This window comes from Naumovozyma dairenensis, chromosome 3 (genome assembly GCF_000227115.2).
Source record: "Naumovozyma dairenensis CBS 421 chromosome 3, complete genome".
Classification (NCBI taxonomy): Eukaryota; Fungi; Ascomycota; class Saccharomycetes; order Saccharomycetales; family Saccharomycetaceae; genus Naumovozyma; species Naumovozyma dairenensis.
Window position 1 is genome coordinate 1,110,775 of NC_016481.1, and position 25,379 is coordinate 1,136,153.

The window sequence follows — 25,379 nt, forward strand, 5'->3', positions numbered from 1 at the left end:
AAATTTTGAAAAATCTAAAGGAATAGTAGACTCACAGATTATGATGATGAGCTCTGAAGTATATACAAAAATTGGATGACATTCGCGAGATATAAGAGCCAGATTTATGGACACTCGAAAGGTAACAAAGCAAGAGGTCGATAACTTGAGTCAATTTCGTATTATTTTATTATATTTCTCTACTTCGAGGAGAACGGCCAAGTACAAAATACTATACTTTTTGAAGAGAATATGGCCGGTAAAAAAAATAAATCTAACCACAAAAATGCCTCTGCATTGAACGGTAGGAAATCCGATGTGGATGTAGATGATCGTCTTCAAGCCATTATCTTAACAGACTCCTATGAGACCAAATTCATGCCATTAACAGCAACAAAACCAAGATGTCTATTGCCGTTAGCTAATGTTCCATTAATTGAGTACACGTTAGAATTCTTAGCGAAATCAGGAGTCGATGAAGTTTATTTAATTTGTTCATCTCACGCATCACAAATTGATGAATACATTGCAAATTCTAAATGGAATTTACCATGGTCACCATTTAAAGTATCCACAGTGATGTCACCAGAGGCGCGTTCAGTAGGTGATGTTATGAGAGATTTGGATAATAGAGGTACCATTACTGGAGATTTTGTCTTGATTAGTGGCGATGTTGTTACTAATGTTGATTTTAGTAAGATGTTTGAATTCCATAAGAAAATGCGTTCAAAGGATAAGGATCATATTTCTACCATGTGTTTAAGTAGAGCCAACCAATTCCATAGGACAAGATCATTAGAACCTGCTTGTTTTGTTTTGGATAAGGATACAAGTAGATGTATTTATTATGAGGATTTGCCAACTGTTGGGTCGAACAAGAAATCATGTTTAGATATTGATCCTGAGTTATTGGAGAATGTGGATGATTTTGTATTGAGAAATGATTTAATTGATTGTAGAATTGATATTTGTACACCTCATGTTCCACCTATTTTCCAAGAAAATTTTGATTATCAAACTTTAAGATCAGATTTCGTTAAGGGTGTCATTTCGAGTGATTTATTGGGTAAACATATTTATGCTTATATTACCGATGAATATGCTGTTAGAGTGGAAAGTTGGCAAACTTATGATACTATTTCTCAAGATTTTATTGGAAGATGGTGTTATCCATTAGTTTTAGATTCTAACATGCAAGAAGATCAAACGTATTCGTATGACTCAAGACATATCTACAAAGAAAAAGATGTTGTTTTAGCTCAATCTTGTAAAATTGGTAGAAATACAGCTATCGGTTCAGGCACTAAGATTGGTGAAGCTACTGTTATTGAGAATTGTATCATTGGAAGGAATTGTCAAATTGGTGAAAACATTAAATTGTCTAATAGTTTTATTTGGGATAATTCTGTGATAAATAATAATTGTACCATCGAACATTCAATTATTGCCACTGGATCTGAAATTGGACAAAACGTTACCATTAACGATGGTTGTATTATTGGCTTTGATGTTATAATCGATAGTGATATGAACATTCCAAAGGGTACGAAGATTTCAAGTACACCTGTGAAATATATATCAGGTGGTCTATTTGATAGTAATTTGAGTGAAGATGATGAAAGTGATTATTCCGATAAGATTGAAGATACTGAAGCAATAAAGGCGACTGGATTAGTAGGGTATAACGGTGTTGGGTTTGTATACGAGAGTGATGTTTCCGATGATGAAGATGATATGTCTGAAACATTAAAGTTATCCAACACACTAGCGTACCAAATGGAAGAATTATGTTTAAGTGATGAATCCATTTCATCGAGAACGAAGAGAGTAAAAAAGAAAAGAACTATGTCAACCAACAGTATGTACACAGACTTCGAAGGGAATGATTCCGAAGAAGAAGAGGAAGATTTCGAGAAGGAAGGATTTGCAACTATTGAAAGAGCTATTGAAAACAATCATGATTTGGATACAGCAATGTTAGAATTAAACACATTGAGAATGAGTATGGATGTTACCTATCATGAAGTGAGAACAGTCACTGTTCTTGCCATTTTACAAAGAGTATATCATTTCATTGCTACACAAACTTTAGGTGCCAAAGAAGCCGTGCAAAAGGTGTTTGGTCAATGGGGGTTACTGTTTAAGAGACAAACTTTTGATACAGAGGAATATATTGATTTAATGAATATTCTACTTGATAAAGTTGTTGACCAACATTTCGAGAAACCAGATTTGGTCTTATTTGGTGCGTTGAATTCTTTGTACGATAATGATGTGTTGGAAGAAGATGTTATCTACAAGTGGTGGGATGAAGTTTCTGACGATCCACGTTACGAAGAAGCCAAGAGATTAACAGCCAGATGGATAGAGTGGCTGAAAACAGCAGATGAAGAGTCATCTTCTGAAGATGAAGACGATGACTAGCAACCCCCCACCTTTTATACATTAAGACAAGACTGCATTTTTTAGTAATATTAATCTAAAACTTCATATATATATATATATAATATTATTATCATCACAATACTTTCACGGAGTGGGTTATGCAACACACTCTTTTCTTTCATTGTTCTTGTTCATTGCTCGTTCCAATGTGAGCGCATCTTTTACATGGGCATTACCCGGAAGTCACACTTCGAGAAAGTTTCAAAAAAAATAGAATAAAAAATAAATAATAATAATGGTACCGCTCAGTTCACTTTTGATTTAGGCTTTTAAGCTGGTAGATAATGAATGAAACAAGAATTTACATCAGTGAAGTGTACGCACACACGGTTTTTAACAAAGTACATACAAATAGACAAAGACTCGAAACGGAATACTCTGTATCATAACTTAATATCAACATATATAAAGAATAAGCAAGAAAGATGCAAACTTTAAAAGTAGTCTGTTGTGGTGACGGTAGTATTGGTAAGACCTGTCTTTTAATTTCATATACAACGAACCAATTCCCGGCTGATTATGTCCCCACAGTTTTCGATAATTATGCAGTCACGGTGATGATCGGAGATGTACCATACACCCTGGGATTATTTGATACAGCAGGACAAGAAGATTATGATAGATTAAGACCACTATCGTATCCATCCACGGATGTTTTCTTAGTTTGTTTCAGTGTAATTTCTCCACCTTCTTTTGAAAACGTCAAAGAGAAATGGTTCCCTGAGGTTCACCATCATTGTCCCGGTGTCCCATGTTTGATTGTGGGTACTCAAATAGATTTAAGAGATGATAAAGTGATTATTGAAAAATTACGAAGACAAAAATTACAACCGATTACGCCTGCACAAGGTGAAAGGTTGGCAAGAGAATTGAAAGCGGTAAAATATGTCGAATGTTCTGCTTTAACGCAACGTGGTTTAAAGAATGTCTTTGATGAAGCCATCGTCGCAGCATTGGAACCTCCCGTTATAAAGAAGAGCAAGAAATGTACAATATTGTAGACAGACTATCTCTCTCCATATTTGAGGATTGAATGTCTGTGCTGAACAAGATACAACAGATCAAGTGGTGGCGCCAATTAAGCGACAAGGAAAGGAATAGAGACCAGCGAATTGTTCAATTTTTCATTTTTTCTGTTTATTTGATTTATATATAACGTTATGTACCTTCTTTCATTTTTTCTTTAGATAACTTTTTTATATATATATTATAATTTTTTGAACGATAAGTTGGATAACTTTGATAAGGGACAACATGGACATGCATTAATTGTATGATTTTACACATAACAATATTTAACCTCTGTCATTCATTGCCTTTTTCTCTTCCTCTTTAAAAGTGTCTTCTTTTCAAGTAAAGAGACTTTGAAACTTTTTCTTTTGATATAGGACGGGTAATACCTTAGTTGAAATAAAATTTGAAAAGTGGCAAACTTCAAATAAGAGATACAATGTGCATTTGAAAGTTAGAAGAAGTGCAGCTTAGTGCAGTCTAGTGCAGTCTAGTTGGAAACTTATCTATCTCAAGGCAAGGGAGGATTTATTTACTTGAAGAAGCAGCACATATACAATTGAAGGAAGGATGGCTCAATTGTTCAATAATTCTCGTTCCGATACTTTATTCTTAGGTGGTGAAAAAATCAGTGGTGATGATATCCGTAATCAAAATGTATTGGCAGCCATGGCCGTCGCTAACGTTGTCAAATCATCATTAGGTCCTGTTGGGTTAGATAAGATGCTAGTTGATGATATTGGTGATTTTACAGTGACCAATGATGGTGCTACTATCTTGTCTCTTTTGGACGTTCAACATCCAGCGGGGAAAATATTAGTAGAACTAGCACAACAACAAGATAGAGAAATCGGGGATGGTACTACTAGTGTCGTTATTATTGCTTCTGAATTATTGAAAAGAGCTAATGAATTGGTTAAGAATAAAATTCATCCTACTACTATCATTACTGGGTTTAGAGTCGCATTAAGAGAAGCTATTCGTTTCATTAATGAAGTTTTATCTTTAGATGTCGCTTCATTGGGTAAAGAAACTTTAATTAATATTGCAAAGACTAGTATGTCTTCTAAGATTATTGGATCTGATTCTGATTTCTTTAGTAATATGGTTGTCGATTCGCTTTTGGCGGTGAAGACTCAAAATTCTAAAGGCGAAACTAAATATCCTGTTAAAGCTGTTAATATATTAAAGGCACATGGTAAATCTGCGACTGAATCAGTATTAGTCAATGGGTACGCGTTGAATTGTACCGTTGCATCACAAGCAATGCCAAGACATATTGCAGGCGGTAATGTGAAGATAGCATGTCTTGATTTAAATTTACAAAAGGCACGTATGGCAATGGGTGTCCAGATCAATATTGAAGATCCTGAACAATTAGAAGAAATACGTAAACGTGAAGCAGGTATAATCTTAGAAAGAGTTCAAAAGATTATTGATTCAGGTGCTCAAGTTGTTTTGACTACCAAGGGTATTGATGATTTATGTTTAAAGGAGTTTGTTGAAGCTAAGATAATGGCTGTTAGACGTTGTAAAAAGGAAGATTTAAGAAGAATTGCCCGTGCCACTGGTGCTACTTTAGTAAATTCCATGTCCAATTTGGAAGGCGATGAAACTTTTGAATCCAGTTATCTAGGTGTTTGTTCTGAAGTGGTACAAGCTAAATTTTCTGATGATGAATGTATTTTAGTCAAAGGTACTTCAAAGCACTCTTCTTCTTCCATTATTTTACGTGGTGCAAATGATTACTCATTAGATGAAATGGAACGTTCTATTCACGATTCATTATGTGTAGTGAAAAGAACTTTAGAAAGTGGTACCGTGGTACCAGGTGGTGGTTGTGTAGAGACTGCATTAAACATATATCTTGATAATTTTGCCACAACTGTGGGATCTAGAGAACAATTAGCCATTGCAGAATTTGCAGCTGCATTGTTAGTTATTCCAAAGACTCTTGCAGTTAATGCTGCTAAGGATTCCAGTGAATTGATTGCCAAACTGAGATCATACCACGCTGCTAGTCAACTGGCCAAGCCAGAAGATATCAAGAAGAAGAATTATCAAAATTATGGGTTAGATTTAATCAAGGGTAAGATTGTAGATGAAGTCCATGCTGGTGTCTTGGAACCAACGATTGCCAAGATCAAATCATTGAAATCTGCTCTAGAAGCATGTATTGCAATTCTTAGAATCGATACTATGATTACAGTGGATCCAGAGCAACCAAAGGAGGATCCACATGGTCATTAATAGAAAAGAAGTCTTAAACTTGATACAAATACTAATAGTAGTATATAAAGTACGTTTTTATTAGGTATTCTATGTAAATTATAACATTCTCACATTATAAACCAGAGGCTTGCTTCACGCGAAGCTCATCAATAGCTTCGTATTATCTTGGTCAGTCCGTCACTACGTACTACTCCAGGATGATTACTTATGGATCCCATAAGATTAACTGAAAACTGAGGGCCAGAATAAGGATTTGGGATTATGCAAGGGTCCTCTAACCGAGGTCTTCTATTTAACTACCCTAAGGGCAAATGCTTAATAGATACCTGACTGTTGTACGACGGATTCTCTGTCCCCCCACCAGGGGACGAGAAAAAAAGTTGACACACAAATTTTCTCGCCGCGATTTGCGTGTATTTTTGTCTTTCTGTCTGTCTGCCACGCTGTCTGTCTACCGTGGGGAGAAGTTTCTCCATCAGATTAAAACGGATTCTGGAGAAAAATTGTACAGAGAGAATTTTAATCTATGGGAAAAAAACGTACCTAGGTTTAATCACTCATCGAATAAGACGAGTGAAGTACTCGAGTGACAACCGATAGTGCATACTTTGGACTACCAATTGATATCTGCTATTGAAGGACGGATTGTTTGATTTAATTGAGCATTGGTCCTTCATTTCTACACGGATTGCTATAATTAGACTGAATTGGTCGAAAACATTATTAATCATACATAATAACGAATAAAGCAATTAGGTTATGGTGATCACGAACGAAGCGGCTACAGAACTGGTAGACACTCCTTCATCCGCCGATACAAATGTAACCGCCGAATCGACAAATGGAAAGAAGGAGAAAGTAGTAGAATTGATCGAAGTCGGCGGGAAGAAAGTCAGCAAAACTTCTACTGGGAAAAGAAAATTCCATAATAAGTCCAAGAACGGTTGTGATAATTGTAAGAAACGAAGAGTCAAATGTGACGAAGTAAAACCCTCTTGTAAGAAATGTACCAATATGCAATTGACTTGCGTGTATTCACCCTTACAACCAAGGAAAAGACCCAAAGGCCCGCCTGTGCTAAAACATGTAGCAACCTCTGAGAAGATTATGGCAGGGAGCCCTAACAATGGTATAGATGTAGCCATAAAGAGGGAACGCAGTGAAATGAATTTAGGCTTAGGCCTTGAAAGGAAAATCCTACCACCTCCATCTGGAATATTCAACACAGCTGCAACTACGGCATCTGGTCTTCCGGCTAGCCCATTAAACAGTATATCAATGAAAATGCAAATGAGCAGTGCAAGTAATGATACACAAAAATTTATTCCGAAGGAACAAAACCAATTCTCCAACTTATTAGCTCAATCGCAACGTTTATTGTCGTCGGATAATAATCTCGCTCCACAGTTGTCGCCTCAATTGTTACAGCAGACCCAATTGCCGCCACAACCACCACCATTGCAATTATTAACACAATTGCAATCGTCTGCATCGCCTTTCAATGTTGATCCATCTCTCCTCCCGCAATTGCTCGCAGGATTAGCCAGTAACCCATTACTTCAACAGCAATTACAGCAGTTCCTCCCACAATTCAATTTAAATAATATCCCTCAACCGCAACCGACTAATAACACATTCATTCCACCTATACCAAATATGAATAGTATACCTAATATACCCCAAGTGGCAAGTATGCCGAACTTAGCAAACATTCCAAAACCTAATGAGAGCACTACCAGTACGAATCCAGGAATGTTTGTACCTGAAAATTTTGTTGCAGGACCATTCCATGCTCAACAACAATTACAATATCAATTGCATCAACAATTACAATTGCAACAACATCAACAAATACAATTACAACAAAACCAACAATACCAATTACAACAACAACAACTGCAGGAGCAATTGCAAGAACAATTAAAATCGCAACAAAAACATATAATCGAGGCGCAACTCCATCATCATCAACAACAACAACAAGGACAGCAGCACGAGCAACAGCGGCAAGAACAACGCACGACTGAGGAATTAGATATCTCACCAAAATCAAACTTACCAATCAACATAGGACAGCAAGATGCTGATACTATACAACAACAACGAGAGCAACAAACACAGCAAAACATGCCTAGTATACGAGCTGCTGATTCAGCAACCATTCAAGCAGATACTTTATCACAATTGAATAAGATCGGATTAGATTTGAAAGCACTGGGTTCCTTCCCTACAGCAGGTATTGGTGGTATATCATACGATTTTCAAGAGTTATTAGGTATGAAAGTTAATAGTAACAATAATAACGCTGCTCAGAATAGTCGAGCGGCAAAAGTAAATTCAGCTCAAGAGGCATTAGCTACCATGCAACAACAACAAGAACAAGCTAATAAAAATAGTGAGATATTAGAAAATGATAAAAAGAAAAAGGTACAATCTTCAAACTCCCCCTCGATAATCTCTATTCTTTCCTCCTCAGACCCAACTGCTACTGCTTCTTCTTCTGCTACTTCGGTTGAATCAACTGGAACTGATAATAACTTAACCACTAAACCTGACTCTAATCAACAACAGCAACATAAACAGAGCAATGATGCTTCTAGTTTACCCCTAAGGAAAAGTGGCAGTATTAGTGAAGCACCTTTAAGCAGTGTTGAGAAATTATTCAAATTATCAACAAAAGCAAATTTAAATTTAATAGACATGAAACTATTTCACCATTATTGTACAGAAGTTTGGCCCACAATCACAGCAGCAAAAGTTTCAGGACCAGAAGTTTGGAGCAAAGCAATACCGAAACTTGCATTTGATTTCCCCTTCTTGATGCATTCCATTTTAGCTTTGAGTGCTACTCATCTTGCTCGAGCAGAACCAGGACTAGGACAATACGTCTCCACACATCGATTGGATGCCTTACGATTATTAAGGGAGGCTGTCCTTGAGATATCTGAGGAAAATACAGATGCGTTAGTGGCAAGTGCATTAATTTTAATCATGGATTCGTTGGCTAATGCAGCATCTCCAACTGATTCCAGTCCTAATAATATACTTTCACCATCAGCTTGGGTTTTCCATGTGAAAGGTGCCGCTACTATCTTAACTGCAGTTTGGCCCTTGAGTGAGAAATCTATTTTTTATAATTTGATTTCTGTGGATTTGAGTGCGTTGGGGAATGTGATTAATGAAGATGATGATACTATATCAGAATTATATTGTTTTGATGAGAATTTAGTGGATTTATATCCAGTAGAGATTGGTTCTCCTTATTTGATTACTTTGGCTTATTTAGATAAATTACATCGTGAGAAGAATCAATCTGATTTCATATTGAGAGTTTTTGCATTTCCTGCGTTATTGGATAAGACATTTTTGGCATTGTTGATGACGGGAGATTTAGGTGCTATGAGAATAATGAGAAGTTATTATAAATTGTTAAGAGATTTCACGACGGAGGTGAAAGATACGGTCTGGTTTTTGGAAGGTATTACGAAAGTTCTACCGTCTAACGTGGATTCATATGCTGGCGGTGGTGGGTTACATATGATGTTGGATTTCTTAGGTGGTGGATTGCCATCTATGAGTACTACTAATATGTCAGATTTCTTGTAGACTTTGTATACGAATTGCATTGCATTTTTATTTTCCCTTTATGAATATTTTATATAGATTGTTTTATATTTACAAAAAAGCTAGATACCCATTAATTTTTTTTGTTACTTCTTTCCTCTAGGGCATAAAGTTCTGTCTTCAAAACTATATGATGTAGGTAACGCTAGTTGCACTTCTTACCAGGGAGCTGTGTTACTTCAAGTAACGCCTATTCTCAAGAAATTTCCATTGTTTATTGTTCACACTGTCTGGCAGACAAAGCAAATCTTACCCTGATGTTCCCTTAGAATATTCTAGAAAATTTCATTAGAAAAGAAGGAAGAGCATTGCTTAAGCGGTTATATATATTTAAATCGAGATAAATGAATAACGTTATATAGCTAAATGAAATCATTTCTTCTGATGAATCACTAGATAGGTTTTGTATTGTATTAGAAGGCCCCAAATCTAGCAAGCAAAGAAGAGACACCTTAAGGATGGCAGTTATTAATAATCCAAACAATTGGCATTGGACAGACAAGAATTGTATTACTTGGGCTCGTAAATATTTTGAAGAGCACCTAATTGGTCTTAATACAGGATCAGATGAGAAGGCACATTACTGTGAAGTCACTTCCATTTCATCCATGGAAGGTGATTGTGAAGTGAATCAACGAAAGGGGAAAGTAATTTCTTTATTTGATTTGAATATTGTTATGATGATTAGGGGACAAGTGGATGATGAATCATTTGAAGGTAGTATTAGTGTTCCTGAAGTTGCATTTGATAGTGCTATCGATGATTATCAATTTGATATTTCTATTTATAAGGAGACAAGTAAGTTGAATGAAATCAAACCTAAGATTAGAGAAAATTTGATCCCACAATTGAGAGATAAGTTTTTCCAATTTGGGAAGGATCTATTAGTTACACATGGCTCTGATATTTTACTTCCAGAGGATCAAGTTAATTCTTCATATACAAAACAAAATCAAGAAAAAAGTTTTGCTAATTCATCCTCTTCTAAGAAACAAGCACAAGCACAAACATCTCAAATATCAAATGATGTGAAAGATTCCGCATCTACTTCTAACACTAAGAAAGAAACAACTACTATCACAAGTAATAGTGGGAACACAGCATCTATTCATTTGGAGCCATCATTTAATGTTCCTGCATCTGAATTGTATAGGACATTTCTTGAAAAGCAACGTGTCATGGCATGGAGCAGATCTATGATTAGATATCCATCTGGAGAAAACTCATCATCGAAAGATCTAAGTATAGGAGAGAAATTTGAATTATTTGGTGGTAATGTTACCAGTGAATTGGTTGAAAGTAAATTGAATCAAAAATTAGTATTCAATTGGAGATTGAATGATTGGAGATCTGGGAACACATCAAGATTGGAGTTAGAGTTCCATGAATCTAAAGAATATCATGAAACGAAAGTGAAAGTTAGTTGGACAGGTATTCCAATTGGTGAAGAAGACAGAGTTCGTGCAAATTTTGAAGAATATTATGTTAGATCGATCAAGATAACATTTGGTTTCGGAGCTGTTTTATAAGAAGACAAGCTCAAACAATAACGGCGACGGCGATGATGACGGTGACAATGCCAATATCTATGCCAAAATACGTATAATATGCTCTTATAGACCCATCTAATTATACCTTTATATACTTACTTAGTATAAGCTTTATTATTATGTGCCGTAATTGGGTTAAACCCTAAAGTTTGAACGCGCACGTGATCTTTGCCTTGCTACCAGGGCTAAGTAAAATTAGGGCAACTAGACCCCCCATTTCTAACCTAGCCCTAACTATAAAAGGGTAAAACTCCGGGCTAACCCAGACGCGTCAGCATGGCCGAATGAGGAAATTCAAGGGGGTAGATGCGTGTGGTGCTACGGCAGTGATGATATGTTTCGGATATACCGTATACGTCCAGCCATTAGAGCCCCACATTTTCCAAGTCATGTGGGAATTTGGATAGAGCCGGTCAAAGGGGAATGAAATTGCCGATGGCCAAGCAGTAGTGAAAAGGATAAGGGCTCCCGGAGAACCATGCACGTAGATTCCAGCATCATAAATACACTACGTAGTCTATACCATACCATACCTAAAATCTATACACAAATTTTAATTGGTCAACGCACATGCATGGGTCATTAATAAGATCACTAATTAATAAGTAAGATATACTTAATGATATCATAAAAATGGAATGACACCACGAATGAATGATACATACAGCCTAGTACGGTACATTTTGCCAAGCAAAAGTAAGAATATGTATGTTGGGAATTTAGTCTGTAAGTAGTATTGCTTGTTGTTGTTACATGTGTGTATGAATGACACAGCTTGGTGATGTATCGGTGGCAAAATAGTGTCTATGAAGGATGCACCCTTCTCTACAAATTACCCTCAAACGATAATGGTAAAGGACTCCACGACATCTTGAACGATCTTAATGGTCCTGGATATTACCTTGTTTCAATAAATAAGTCTCTTTTTTATGTAGTCTATGTGGTATATCTCGTTTCCTTGTTGGACGGAAATACACCGTTCATACATACATAATACATTTATAACCAATAAAACACAGTTTGGTTTCGTGGCAAAATCAAGGAAAGTAGCAAATTTATATATTATACTATCCATTTCCTTTTAAGATTTCTAGTTATTACACTGTATACATATACTACTAGAGTGATATACTATTTAGAGTGAAAGATAAGATTTCAAACCTCAACTTTATTTTGATCGAGCCATTTATACCCACAAAATCTCGAAACTAGAAATATATACGTAACTACGAAAGCACAGCTCGCTATCATCTTTGTTCTGTTTTTGCCAAATACTTCAATCTAGTTTTCCTTTTATGAATCTGTAGGCTTCATTTAAAAATCCGCTAACCAAATTAAATATTGCCATTCGTCATCCAATCATAATTACCTTCGAAAATAAAATTAAAAGGTCACATACATACATATACACACACATATACACAGAAAAGTGTACTAATATTCATTCATAATTTTTAATCAAATAGACAAGAAAAAAGGGCTACTTTGTAACAATAATAGCATATGCTTCCAAAAGGTTTAAAGAGTAAAACAAATAATAAACCACCATCACTCACTTTAATGTCATCATCACCAAAGAAATCACCATCTTCAGCAACAAATAAAGAAAAATCTATATCTTCAACTCTTTCCCAAAATTCGTTATCAGTTTCATTATCTACTGTTGCCACCGATGAACTTGAAATATTGTCTAATAATGATAACAGAGCAGATAGTAAATCAATCGTTACTTCATCGACCGTAATTACTAATAATAATAACATGAATGCTAGAGTTAATAAAAAAATGAAGGAATTACCTGAAAACTTGAGATTAAATGGGAAAACACCAAGTGGGAAGGTTAGATTATTCGTTTGTGAAATTTGTACAAGAGCATTTGCAAGACAAGAACATTTAGTTAGACATGAAAGATCACATACTAAAGAAAAACCTTACAATTGTGGGATTTGTAGTAAAAAATTCACGAGAAGAGACCTTTTAATTAGACATGCTCAAAAAGTTCATAATGGGAACGTTGTTGATACAGTGGCTGCGTTGAAGGCACCTTTATCATCAACTGCTTCAGCCTCTACATCAAGAAGGAAATCTTCCATCAGTAATAAGAAAACAAAGTCAAATCGGAAAATCTTAAAGAGAAGGGCATCGTTTAGTGCACAATCAGCAAAAAATTATGCAAATGCGGAATTGAAAAATTTCGATATTAGAAATTCTATTGAAAAAATAGCTTTTTCAACTCCAGAATTATTGCCGATTGACTTTAGAATTAATGATCCATTTCTCTCAAATGATAATCTCAATTTGAACATTAATAATAATGATAATGATAACAACTCCAATTTAAATGTTAATCCATTTATCTCTAATCATTTTCAAGGAGATTTCTTAAACAGTATTAATTACGCCAACAATAAAACTAATAATAATAATATTCATCATTCAACAACGGCTAATATTCCAATCGAATTTTCGTTATTGGACTCAACCAATTGGGTCAATGATTATAATAATAATAATATCCCATCTACTTCAGCATCAGATGAAAGAACAAGTCCATTAGAGAAAATACATGAAGAAAATGAAGAGGCTCAACCAGATATACAACAGCATACACAACAGCTTGTTGTACCATACCAACCTTTGAACCTCCGTACAACTTCGTCTTTGACTTTAGAAGATAATAATGATAAAATAGAAGTGAAATCCTTATTTTCTAATAATACAAAAGATATAATTGATGAAATCAATCAAAGAGCTAACAAACTGAACAATAAGTTAGATGAAAATTCAAATCTCGATTCTACTTCAAATATTTTCACTCCACCTTCCATTTCTCCATTTGACTTTGATAAATTATCTTCCTTGGGAGATTTATTTCCATCTCAAATAAATGAGGAAGATCCTTTCAATTTACAAAATCCAACTTTTGTAGATCTCTTCCAAACAGATTTTTCATTAATTGGCAATGATATCGGCATCGAAAATCGATTTTCAAATTTAAATCAACAAATTCCAACCCCATTAGATAAAATAACCACAAGTGGGAACCCATATTTCCATGATTTATTTAGTAATAACCATAGTAATATTGGTAATAGTGACTCTAGCACTAATATCCATAACAACATTACAAATGATGGTTATTCTAGTTCTGAAGCTTTACTTCAAACAAACTATATTGATCCACGTCTTCAACTTAATAATAATAAGTCATCAATGTCGTCGTCATCTACAACAAATGCTGATGGATTTTATGATAGTAATAATAATCCCACTTTACCAGCTCCAGTACCAATCCTTTTCACATCGAAGTTATACAATATGTGTACAATTGTACTAAATTATTTCAATAAGAATAAATCTAATAACTCTCAGCATAGTACGGTGCCAACAACTGTAATCTTACCTGATTGTGATGAATTGAATGACTTACTGATTTATTTCGAAAAACATTTCCTATCTCATTATCCATTCATCCATAAAGATATTTTTAACTTCGATTTCTTATCATTAACTAAATACGTTTACGAAATAGATGATGATTTAATAATTGAACAAAAATTAAATGAGGGGAATGAAATGTTGAAATTCGCAAGTTTAGTTTGTTTACCATTATTCATGTGTACTTTTGGTTCCACTTTTAAACATGGTGGCAGCAATCCTAAGACTAAAGAACTTTATGAGGCAAGTAGAAGAGTCCTTAGTGTTTATTTAGAAGTCAAAAAGGAAAATCAAAATAATCATAATAATATCAACAAAAATAACGATAGTTCTTCTTCATCATCTACCGCTGCTCCTAATAACAATACAGAGAATCCAACTCAACATATTTGGTTGATCCAATCTTTAACTTTATCCATCATGTTTGCATTTACTGCTGATTATTCACATAAAATTGATACTGAATTATTGAAAAGACAATTGTCAGCAATTTGTTCTATTATAAGAACAAATTTCCTAAGAGAAATATCAATATCACTAACTAAGAATCATGACGAATTAATATTCAGTTCAGCTTTTGAATATGTTATGTTTGAATCCAAAATAAGATGTACTGTAATGATTTATAAGTTTTGTCAATTCTTAGAAATTTTTTTCAATTTCCATTCCAAATTATTCATTAAACAAAATGATATTCAATCTATTTGTATTCCAGATGATGAAATCATTTGGAATATGTCACCACTTTTACTTACAATGAAAGATCCAACTTTGAGAATAAAGGACAGGAAACAGCATCCTGTTACTTTCCAACAATTTTATAACAGTTTTGTTTTCAATGATACTGGATTGAATATGATTCCTGAATTTTTAGCCACAGCAATGTTATTTTATGAGTACTCATCTAATAAAAACTCATCAAATTTCCATATCTTTTTGACTAAAATTGATACCAAGAAACTAGAAATTAATATAGCACAACCTTTGGTTTCAAATTCTCCTAATTTTGATTCCAATAGCGATGACAATAATTTCAGTCGCCTTCCTTATTTCAAAATATCACCTTCCAAGATAATGAAACAAGATGCTACTGTAGTTAAAAATTGTTTAATGACTATCTATTTCTTTAATGGTATTGATCAAAGATTCAGTTCTAAGATTTGGGAAAATCAAATCCCATTGATATTCAATGAATTTTTAAGTTCAAGAAATAATAATTTGTTGACTAAAGGTTCTTACAGTTTATTGACTAATTTCTTAATCTCCTTAAATTGTTCCATCCAAAATATATCAAAGCTAATATCATTCGATAAATCAACGGATAAAATTGTCTTCAATACATCTAAATTTTCACTTTTCAACATTCAAGGCTATTATTATAATTTCCTAAGTATCATTAAATTCTTATTAGATTTTGAAGAAACACCAAATTTCAAGTTATTGTGCATCTTTACTGAATTGAACAAATTAGCAAATAAAATTTTCATCCCTGAATTTTTAAACATTTGTCCACAATTTTTTGAAAAATTTGACGATATTAATAAATTGAAATCAGAAGCCAACTCAGCTACAAGACTCTCGTCAATTAATATCGAGAAATTGGAAAAGTTAATTGATAATGTCTTAGTATATTCATTTAATGATACATCATATTTGAACATGTCAGAACAAACGACCAATGAATTTTTATTTGGTGTTGATCATTCCAACCTCAATTTCAATACAACTGTTGATAATGATGATGATAACAATATTACTAGGAATAAAATCCATAATAATAATAAACGCACGATGGGTCAATCGTCAGCTACACAATCATCAGTGGATTTGGTTTCACTTCAAAGAAAACACGCTGATAATAGCATGGATATGGGCAATCATTTCCATAATATTAATAAGAATCATTGTGTTAATAAACAGACATTTGAAAAAAGATATCATCTTTCTACTAAATATATTGTTATTGCGAAGAGTTTCTTCACTTTCGTTAATGAATCCTACGTTCAATGGCATTTCATTGATAAAATTATAAATGATTTTAAAGAATTGGAAAGATTACTAAGTTTCGAACTTAATGAACGATCATTATCTAAATTAAAATTAGAAGCATTCAACTAAGAAATAGAGGAAAAGTTTTGTGTTCATCATCAATTTTACCTCTTTTATTATGCTCATTCCAACAATAAAAAAAAAAAAAAGTGAAAAACATCTTTATTTCTTCTATGAAACTAAATTATACCTCTTTCCCTGTATTATACAAGCACACACAGATAATATTCTTTAATTCGTATACATATATATATATATATATATAAAATTCATAAAATAAAACACATTAACATTTTAAAATTGTCCTTTTATAAAATTATATACTGTCGTTGTAATCTATCCTATTTCTTATATACGTTAAATAAATCTAATAATCTTCATCCTCGAAACCTGTTGATTCATTAACAATAGTTTGAATAAGCCATTCTTTCCCTTCTACATGAAACGTAACGGGACTTCCACCGAATTTCTCGGATATGTCTTTTCTTGCTTCATCCAGTAAACTACTACTTATTTTCCCCGTGTCATCACTCATGTATACTAATATCTTATAATTCTCAAGCATACATACATCAAATAATTTCTCCAAAATAATTAATAAAGGTTTAGAATAATCTTCACTCATTACATCCATGTCACTTTCGTAGAACTTATTGATCCCTAAACATTCGAATAGAAATTTGAGAAAGTCATCCAATTGAGAATAACCATAAAATAAAACAATATAGCCTGACATTTTATTCTTTAAATGACTTACCTGATTTTGCAAAGTTGAACCCTCAAGTAATTTACTGTAAAATGAATGTATGTTGTACGATTTAATGATACCAGTCTTCATAATACGATCTAGACCTAATCGGAAACTTTCACCCGCAGGTAAAAGAAATTCATAAATCGAGTTTAAAAGGAGTTTATTATTTTTGAGACATTTATGGATGAATTTCCAGTGTAGAATGGGCCAACCAAGCGCTAAGGTCTCTAAGTATTTTAGACTTCTCAAATGGCGTTTAGCTAAAAGGCAGGCAAATTTATAATCCTTGAATGGACTGTTTGGATTCCACTCGAGATGCATTTGACTTTCTCTTAGGATTATATTTTCATCTTCACCTAATGGCATTGTGGATGCGACAGTGGGGTTATCAAATAAACTAGCAAAGCCAAGTTCTATAACTTTACCACCATTAGATTCTATAAGATGACAAAGTTCTGCTTTATTATCATATATGTTCGAGAGAACAAAAAGACACTTATCAAAGATTTTGGTACCTGAGTTTTTCGATTTTAAAGAAACTGGTATGAGCGGTAGTTCTACGTCAAGACTTGTTCCTGTGGGTTTCTTTATTGGTGTTATTGTCGGCTCCTTTATAATGGCTTCGATATCTGATTCTTCGTTTGTAGCTCTCCTGGTAGTTTTTCTAGGAGAATTAATGAAAATGCTCTTTCTTCCTCGTATAGGATGTTCCAAATCTTTATGAGCTTTCCCCTTGGTACTAATTCCATCCTCTAAGATAATTTTGGGTCTCTTGGCCCACTCATCTAAATCAATCGTTATGACAGAAAGAGGTTTAATAAATGTCCGTTTACCTAAACCTCCAGATACTGTCTTCTTTCGCATATAAACAGTATCATAACCACGGACACATCTGATAATATTCGGATCATGTGATTCACAGTTCAATCCAGTGACTACATACTTATTGCCATTCCAATTCACAGTGTCACCAATCCTAATATCTAAGTAGTAAACATCTTCACGTTTACTTTCTTCTTTACCAGTATAAAACAATACCCAACATCTATCTTTCGAAATCTCTTTTGGCAAAAGAATACCTGGATAAAATTGATAATTTAATGTATATTGAGACCAAATTGCGTTTTCGAATTGTATATCATTTCTCGATAGATATTGAGTATCTTCATTTCGTAACTCAGTTGGAAAATTATAAGTACGTTCGTTTTCATCTGAATCCTTGGTATTATTATCTTGCGTTACAACTTCTTGCTCTTGATCTTTCGTATCGTCCTTATTTGTAACAGATTCCTTCTCTTCTTCTCTCATAAAATCTGTTCCACGTATCAGTCGTTTCTTTGGAGATGGCATGCTACTTCGATGTTCCTCACCTTTCGAAATTTCTACCGTTTCGAATTGTTTTCTTTTCATCTTTCTTCTACTGTATACAATATCTTGAGAATCGTTACGGAGTGATTTTAGTACTTCGTTCGTTTCAACAGGTTCATTATCTTGATCTGCGTTGTTTTGCGCTTGGCTTACTGACTCCTCTTCCAATTCAGGCAGCTCTTGAGTTACCTCTGCTTCACTTAATGCTAGGTTATCTTGTATATCTTGATCTGTATAATTGAGGTTTCCATTAGAGTCCTTGTACGAATATGGTTTGCTTGATACTTGAAGAAAAAATCTTCTCGAAGCTTCTGTCTGCAGATTTTGAGATTCTTGTTCATTATTTGATGCTTGTGATACTTGATGTTGCTGTTGCATCTCCGGGTCTGTTTGTTCAAATGTTGCAGTATAAATATCATTCATAGAAGGTGAACTAGTTTCAGCAACTTCGATCGTTGGTTCCAACCTGTTGTTGTCCCCCATAGGAGGCTGGGTTTCTGGCAACGTCGTATTCGTAGCAGTAGAAGATGGTTTAGAGATTATTTCTTGAGTTGAGGAGGAATTGGTGTTCTCAATGATTGGAAGGGTCGATATTATTGAATCTCGAATGGGATTATTTTGGAGGGTTGGAGAATAAATCAACTGTGTTTCCACTTCTTCGTGTAATGGTTGGATGTTTTCAGTAGGTAGCACCGTTTGGGTTGAATCAAAATTATTTAACGCTTTAGATTGTCCATTCCTAATGATTTGTGTGGATTTATTACTGTTAAATTCAGATTGTTCTTCAGGACGAAACACCCATTTATTAGATAAACTGGCATCTGTAGTATCATTAATGCGTGAATAATCACTGGTATTTGGATCATCCTGGATTTTACTAGTTGAAAAGTCGTGTCGTATTTCTTCATCATCACCTTCATTTTCTCCTTCTTCCTCTTTTTCTTTTACTACTTGCAAACTACAATCATTTTCGATGTCCACTACCTCTCCGGGGTTTGAAAATACAATCATTGGTTTTGAGTTGCTTTCCGAAGTAGGATGTATCAGATCTTCTGCTATCGTTAGAGTGTCAGCATGGTTTACAGGGCTATTGTTAACCGATTCTACAATATTTTTCTTTTCGGTTTGGATGTCTTCATTATATGTTTTTGCTTCATTTTCCATACCATTAATTGAGATTAGATTTTCATTTTCCTTTTGAAGCAAATTAATTTGTGCCTTTAACAATTCATTATTTTCTATATTATCCAAATGTTTTAAAGACGGTATTCTATTACTTGATAGTAAACTTATAGATTTCCGTTGTGATGGTGGGGTATCTTCTAGTTGGAAATTTAAATTCGGAGGTAACATATTATTTTCTGACGTACGGCTAATCATCTTCGTTTTTCGCGGTGACCCATTCAGATAGTTTGATTCTTCGTCTTCATTAGTAGCTTTAAGATTAGAGAAAAATAACGAATGCTCGTTATCATCTCCTAAGGCGCCACTAATAACTTCTGTACTTTGGAATTTTCCTCCCTCTTTTATTGCACCTGTAGTATCATTATTTATATTTTTACTTTCGATTGTATTTGAAGTTCTCTTCCCTATAGGAGTGTCTTGTAATGTTGCATTTTTAAATTCTTCTAATAGACGGTTTCTACCAGGTGATTTGTTTGATTTAAAGAATTTCGTAATTCTATCGAGATCGGGAGTCCTTCTATTGTACCGCAGCCTAGTAGTTGTTTCGTCAATATCGTTAGGCACTGGTGAACGATCATGAAACCTATTTTGAGATGATTCCACTATTTTATCTCTGGAACTAGGTAGCGACATTCGTATATCATTACTTGTTGTATCATCTTTCATATCGGAATGAGAGAATATTGGTGCAGAGTTCCTTTCAGGAAGGAGGATATCATTATTTGTAGTGTGAAAGGATGAGGTTTTCTCTGCAGTTGGTGTTCGCTGAAATTCTACTGTATCATTCATTTGAATTTATCTGATAATAAGCCATGCATGAGTTCTTACTTTGAAATCAAAAAGTAGAAATATAATAAATAATCTTTTTAGTAAGCCCCATGGACCATTTTCCTGTTTTCTCTGGCCAGAAATTTGTATATCTCTGTCGATTTGAAGTTTGTTTATCGAGATCCGATGAGATATGTTCTTATTCAATTTCTTCATCCACGTAGTCCATTTTTTTACGAAACATTTAGCGCTACTTTGAACTTTTGTGGACGTACGACAGGGTCGTTGTCAAAGCATGATAAACATTTGATAAGGCATCCAGGCAACACTTTAGCATAGTAGAAATGTTATGTATAAAACTGTTATACCCGATTTAAAATGACCTGAAGTATAAATTTTAATTCAATTAACTGTTACGAAGATACGTATTAACTATATGCTTTGATTTTTGATTTATGTATAGATAATTCCAATAAGAAGAATACTATGGACTAGTAGGTGATAGAGTACTTTTTGTGGAGCTGACAAGCTTGTTTTGTAACTTATCAATCTTTCTTTGGTATGCTTCAATTATTATATTTTTCTCTTCTAGTTCAAAAATAAGTTCATCATTTTGGATAGTCCCATCGAACAAAGTAGTTTGTGATCTGGAACGTGACCTTGGGCTATAATCACTTTGTATTTTCCCTTTCAAGTGCAAAATCTCATTTTCTGATAGTTTTTTAGTCCTGTAATTTTCATACAGTAGATCATTGGTAATATCTTTAAATTCTTGTAGATGTGACCCTAATATAATACTCTTTAAGAATATAAAATCTGACGTGGTTTTATCCTCGATAATTAATTTACTCCAACCGTGATCTCTAACATGATAAAGTTTCCCATCATCTTGACCTACATGTCTTTCTTCACTACAAACTAAATTAAAGGGTAGTAGGTCTTTAATTTTATCTTCGGCATATTCACTTTTCTTCTTATTTTCTTTTCCTTGAAGAAATAATAATATGTCATCCAGTTTATCATCTTTAAAATCGAATATTTCAATATGATTTTCTTGAATATCTTTCATAATTAAATTTTTGTTTAATTCTAATTCTTTAACTGTTAAAAGATCAGATTTAGCAATAACAGGGATAATATTAACAATATCGTGTATATTTTTCATCATTTTAATGTCAAATTCTTTCAACCCTTTAGAAGTTGGTTTAATAAAATAAATACAAACATGAACCCTTTCATCAATCTTCTCTAATTTATTAAAATTTCTTTTAATTTGAATTTCCTCTTTAAGATAGTTATCAAATTTTGAAATCAAGAACTTTCTAATATCCTCGAAACCCAACAAATTATTAATCTTATCACCAAATCCTTGAAAAAGATTAATTTTCAAACTAATGATTGGAACGCCACCATTATCGTTTTGTTCATCTTCTTTAATTTGTATAGTCTTAGTAATCAATTTCATAGGAGATTCATTATCAATCTCATAAATAAAATCATCTTTATAAGTGGAAGCATCATATTTGGTAGTAGTAGTATTGTTAGTCTCATTCAAATCAACATGTTGTAGACATAAATTATTTAAAAAAGTTGATTTCCCAATACCAGTCTCACCTAATAATAAGACATTTAAATGAATTGCCTTTTTCGCATTTCTTCTACGACGTATCTCATCTGTGTTGATTGAGTATTGGTTTTCCATTTTTATTCTCTTTCGTAGTTGGTTTATATTCTTTTTAGTTTCTTGATTAGAGACAGTTTTGAGGGACCTTAGACCTCTTCTCGTTCTTCCCTTGGGGTATAAAATAATGTTAGTTCTTAAATCATATTTGTAGATTTGTGTTTTGTGTCGCCATTAGTTTTCGAAAGAAGGTGCGTTTTAAAAGTGAAGCGTCACAGTCGCGCGGGGCATCGAAACCAGTATTTTCAAGTACTAGGCTAAAACTTACTCATGTCCCGTTAATACGTTCAATTTGTTCTGAGTGTTCATTTGTTTTTGTATCACATATAAGTATCTATAGATATATTCTACATGAATACACGTTTCTATGTATAGGTTGTATTACATTATTTCAGTAGCAGATGTTAAACCTTGCGATATGTTTTTTTTCCACTTGAAATAATATTATGATCAGTGGTTGCGTCTAATTTACTCCTGAAAATACCATTTGCATTTCTATCATGACTTTGTTGGGACGTACGATCAGTATTATCTTCTTCTGATTCTTTGATGTTGGACATTGGCTGTATATTTTTAGTATTATCTTTAAAAGTCATAGATGATGATCTAGACAGTGACGATGCTGGTATATGTGAGGATGAAGATGATGATGCTAGATTTCCATTTTCCTTTTCCAAAAGACTCTTATATTTTGTAAAATTTCTTTGAAATGAAGTGTTCCTAATTCTTGGTTTATTTTTATTTATTAATAATTTCTTTTCATCTTCCTTTTGTACTTCATTTAAATATGTCCTTGATATTTCTCTTATGGATACTGTTCGATGGTTATTGTGGTTAACATGATTATGGCGATATAGATGGGTATTATGAGTTAAAGAACCGTACGATTTCGGCGTTATGTTTGTTTGTTTTTCGGTAGTGTCTTTTAATTGTTTCATCTCTTGTTCCATATTCAAAAAATTTTCAAATAATGCAGCTTTATCTTTAACTTTTTTTGAATTTCTTAAGTGATTGATTGGATCTTCTTTGGTTTTATTATTATTAGTTTCCTTTGAGTTCTGTTCAATGTATTTTTTATTGGTAACAATTGGTTCTGCTTCTATAGTTTTATCGATCTGTAATTTTAGTACCACCTCATTTGAATCTTTCTCTAAAGTGTCATTCGGTGTATTGACAACGTTACTATTATTATTATTTTTGCCATTATTGTCTTTATTGTTTTGCTTCATCGTAGAAGTATCATCACATTCCTCATTTGTTATATTCCATTCTTCATCATCTGAGAATAAAGTGGAAGTAGTAGAGGATCTTGAATGATTTGAATGAGATGAAGTATTTATAATTGGTGTAGGTGAATTTTCTTCCGTTTCATCATACAATAAGACTGAGTGTAGATAATCACTTTTATTTTGAGGGTGCTTTTGATTCACATCTGGTTTAGTTTGTTCTTTTGTAGATATTTCTTCATGATTGATGAAATTCCTTATACCGTTCAAAATTTTGAAATATTTCAAAGTATCTTTGGCAAAGCTATTATTATTATTATTATTACTATTCGATTCTTCCTGAATCCCATTATCATTATTGTCTTCCAGAAGTTTCGTATGGCTAGTGTCTTCGTTGTTTTCACCTAGTTGGAAATGTTTTTGAATATAATGCATTGTTTTAATTATTGAGATTTCATTCTCATTTTCACAGTTTATCAAAGAAGACAAAGAACCATTGGATTTGTAATCATCTAAGATATGGAATGTGTCAAATATTAACTTCTTAGTCCAAAGTTTAGCTAAATTATTACTCGTGTTCGTATTTGTGTTCTTACTGCTATTGGTATTATGATAGTAATTCTTATAGACTACACTTTCGTTAGCCAATATTCGTAATAAATTACAAGTCTTGGCAAGATTTTGGAGATCACTCATTTGTAATTGTAGTAGTATTTTAAATATAACATTTAAAGGAAGTTCTGTCAATGAACGTTGTTTAGTTGTATCCATCTTAGTGTTGCCTATATTCATAATTTCTTTGAGATAGTACTGATAATTTTCAGGAGATTGGCTCTTTTGATGGCTTTTTATTAGATGTATATCAATTGAATATATATTCTCTAACTACTCTTAAGTGATCTTTCCCTTCTCAATGGTACTCGGTCCGTTTGAATGTTTCAAGATCCAGGTCTCTGTATCCTTGTTAGCCTTAGTACCTAAGTTTACGTATAACCTAATCTTAATATGTTGTGATGGGATCTATAAGCTAAGCTCTTGTTATTCTAAATATCCCATAGTATATCCCCCGTTCCCGTCTTTTCCCGATGCTATCCCGACGGTCCCCGGGCAATAGCGACAGAACAGTCAAACGGCAGTCGGGGGGCCCATCCATCCATCCATCCATTCATCGTCTAGTTAGTTAGCTCTCCAAAAAGAAGAAGAAGAAGAAAGATCGTCAACCATGGGAATTTAGCATTTACTTTCTCAGGGAAATCGCAGCTGTAAGGAGTAGTACTTGTCTTAAAAAAAAAGTTGAGCAATGTGCGAGGCCTTTCTATCATTACACATACCTCAAGGTTTTCTAGAGAGGAAAAAATAGAGATAGAGAAGATAGAGAAATGAAACATTGAACTTAATTGTATATATTTCATCTATATTTACATGAGTTCGTGAAATAGAAAAGTAAATAGGGACTTCATCGTACACCTCTTCGTTGTTCTCCTACAACTGAGATACTAAAAAACTTGTTGGGACCGTTCGTTGACTCCAGCAAACCTCATAAGTAATTTTTTACAACAAGCTCTTTTCAACGCATTATTAGCAACCTTTCCTTGACTGGTAGTATCTTTCTTGTTTAGGATCACAGTTTGCCAAGGTTTGTGTCTCCAGCGTTACCTACCTACTTCTTTGAAACTAAGCAGAAAACAGAGACGTAGATAAATCATTTCTGGATAATATAAAGGATAGCATTACACACCGATCACATATTTCTCAGTATTACTTAACCAACCAATAAAAATGATTATGGCCTTCAGATTAGTTTTCTATAAAGTAGTTTACATATAGTTTGATCTCTATCTTAATTTCCTTTCACTTGGATACAAGACATGTGTCACATATTCCCTCCCCTTCAAATTGCGCGTGTGAGTGGGCGTGAAACAGTTTGGGAAGTTATAATGACACTTTTATTCAAATAAACTTAAAGAATGAATTGATTTACTTCCAAATTATGAAGGACTGAACTGTTTTAATCACAGATCCCTGCCTTGCCTTACTCTCATTCCTACATACATCATCTGATCTATCAATCC

General features: G+C 33.6%; 9 protein-coding genes across 9 annotated transcripts; 6 read left to right on the forward strand and 3 right to left on the reverse strand.

Moving 5' to 3' along the window:
* Positions 1-231: 231 nt before the first annotated feature.
* Positions 232-2,403, forward strand: GCD6 (translation initiation factor eIF2B catalytic subunit epsilon; the record flags this gene model as incomplete). Its single annotated transcript, XM_003669335.1, has 1 exon — positions 232-2,403. The coding sequence occupies one exon, from the start codon at positions 232-234 to the stop codon at positions 2,401-2,403; it is 2,172 nt and encodes a 723-aa protein (XP_003669383.1).
* A 446-nt stretch (positions 2,404-2,849) lies between these two features.
* Positions 2,850-3,425, forward strand: CDC42 (Rho family GTPase CDC42; the record flags this gene model as incomplete). The annotated part of the gene is made up of 1 exon (XM_003669336.1): positions 2,850-3,425. One exon carries the CDS (start codon positions 2,850-2,852, stop codon positions 3,423-3,425), a length of 576 nt encoding a protein of 191 aa, XP_003669384.1.
* A 580-nt stretch (positions 3,426-4,005) lies between these two features.
* On the forward strand, positions 4,006-5,685 carry TCP1 (chaperonin-containing T-complex alpha subunit TCP1; the record flags this gene model as incomplete). The annotated part of the gene is made up of 1 exon (XM_003669337.1): positions 4,006-5,685. One exon carries the CDS (start codon positions 4,006-4,008, stop codon positions 5,683-5,685), a length of 1,680 nt encoding a protein of 559 aa, XP_003669385.1.
* A 741-nt stretch (positions 5,686-6,426) lies between these two features.
* Positions 6,427-9,273, forward strand: UPC2 (Upc2p; the record flags this gene model as incomplete). The annotated part of the gene is made up of 1 exon (XM_003669338.1): positions 6,427-9,273. The coding sequence occupies one exon, from the start codon at positions 6,427-6,429 to the stop codon at positions 9,271-9,273; it is 2,847 nt and encodes a 948-aa protein (XP_003669386.1).
* A 476-nt stretch (positions 9,274-9,749) lies between these two features.
* On the forward strand, positions 9,750-10,820 carry AHA1 (Aha1p; the record flags this gene model as incomplete). The annotated part of the gene is made up of 1 exon (XM_003669339.1): positions 9,750-10,820. The coding sequence occupies one exon, from the start codon at positions 9,750-9,752 to the stop codon at positions 10,818-10,820; it is 1,071 nt and encodes a 356-aa protein (XP_003669387.1).
* A 1,524-nt stretch (positions 10,821-12,344) lies between these two features.
* Positions 12,345-16,397, forward strand: ADR1 (DNA-binding transcription factor ADR1; the record flags this gene model as incomplete). Its single annotated transcript, XM_003669340.1, has 1 exon — positions 12,345-16,397. One exon carries the CDS (start codon positions 12,345-12,347, stop codon positions 16,395-16,397), a length of 4,053 nt encoding a protein of 1,350 aa, XP_003669388.1.
* A 298-nt stretch (positions 16,398-16,695) lies between these two features.
* Positions 16,696-20,421, reverse strand: RAD9 (chromatin-binding protein RAD9; the record flags this gene model as incomplete). The annotated part of the gene is made up of 1 exon (XM_003669341.1): positions 16,696-20,421. One exon carries the CDS (start codon positions 20,419-20,421, stop codon positions 16,696-16,698), a length of 3,726 nt encoding a protein of 1,241 aa, XP_003669389.1.
* A 463-nt stretch (positions 20,422-20,884) lies between these two features.
* On the reverse strand, positions 20,885-22,102 carry SPR28 (septin SPR28; the record flags this gene model as incomplete). Its single annotated transcript, XM_003669342.1, has 1 exon — positions 20,885-22,102. One exon carries the CDS (start codon positions 22,100-22,102, stop codon positions 20,885-20,887), a length of 1,218 nt encoding a protein of 405 aa, XP_003669390.1.
* Positions 22,103-22,485: 383 nt separating this feature from the next.
* Positions 22,486-24,099, reverse strand: MFB1 (Mfb1p; the record flags this gene model as incomplete). The annotated part of the gene is made up of 1 exon (XM_003669343.1): positions 22,486-24,099. The coding sequence occupies one exon, from the start codon at positions 24,097-24,099 to the stop codon at positions 22,486-22,488; it is 1,614 nt and encodes a 537-aa protein (XP_003669391.1).
* Positions 24,100-25,379: the final 1,280 nt, after the last annotated feature.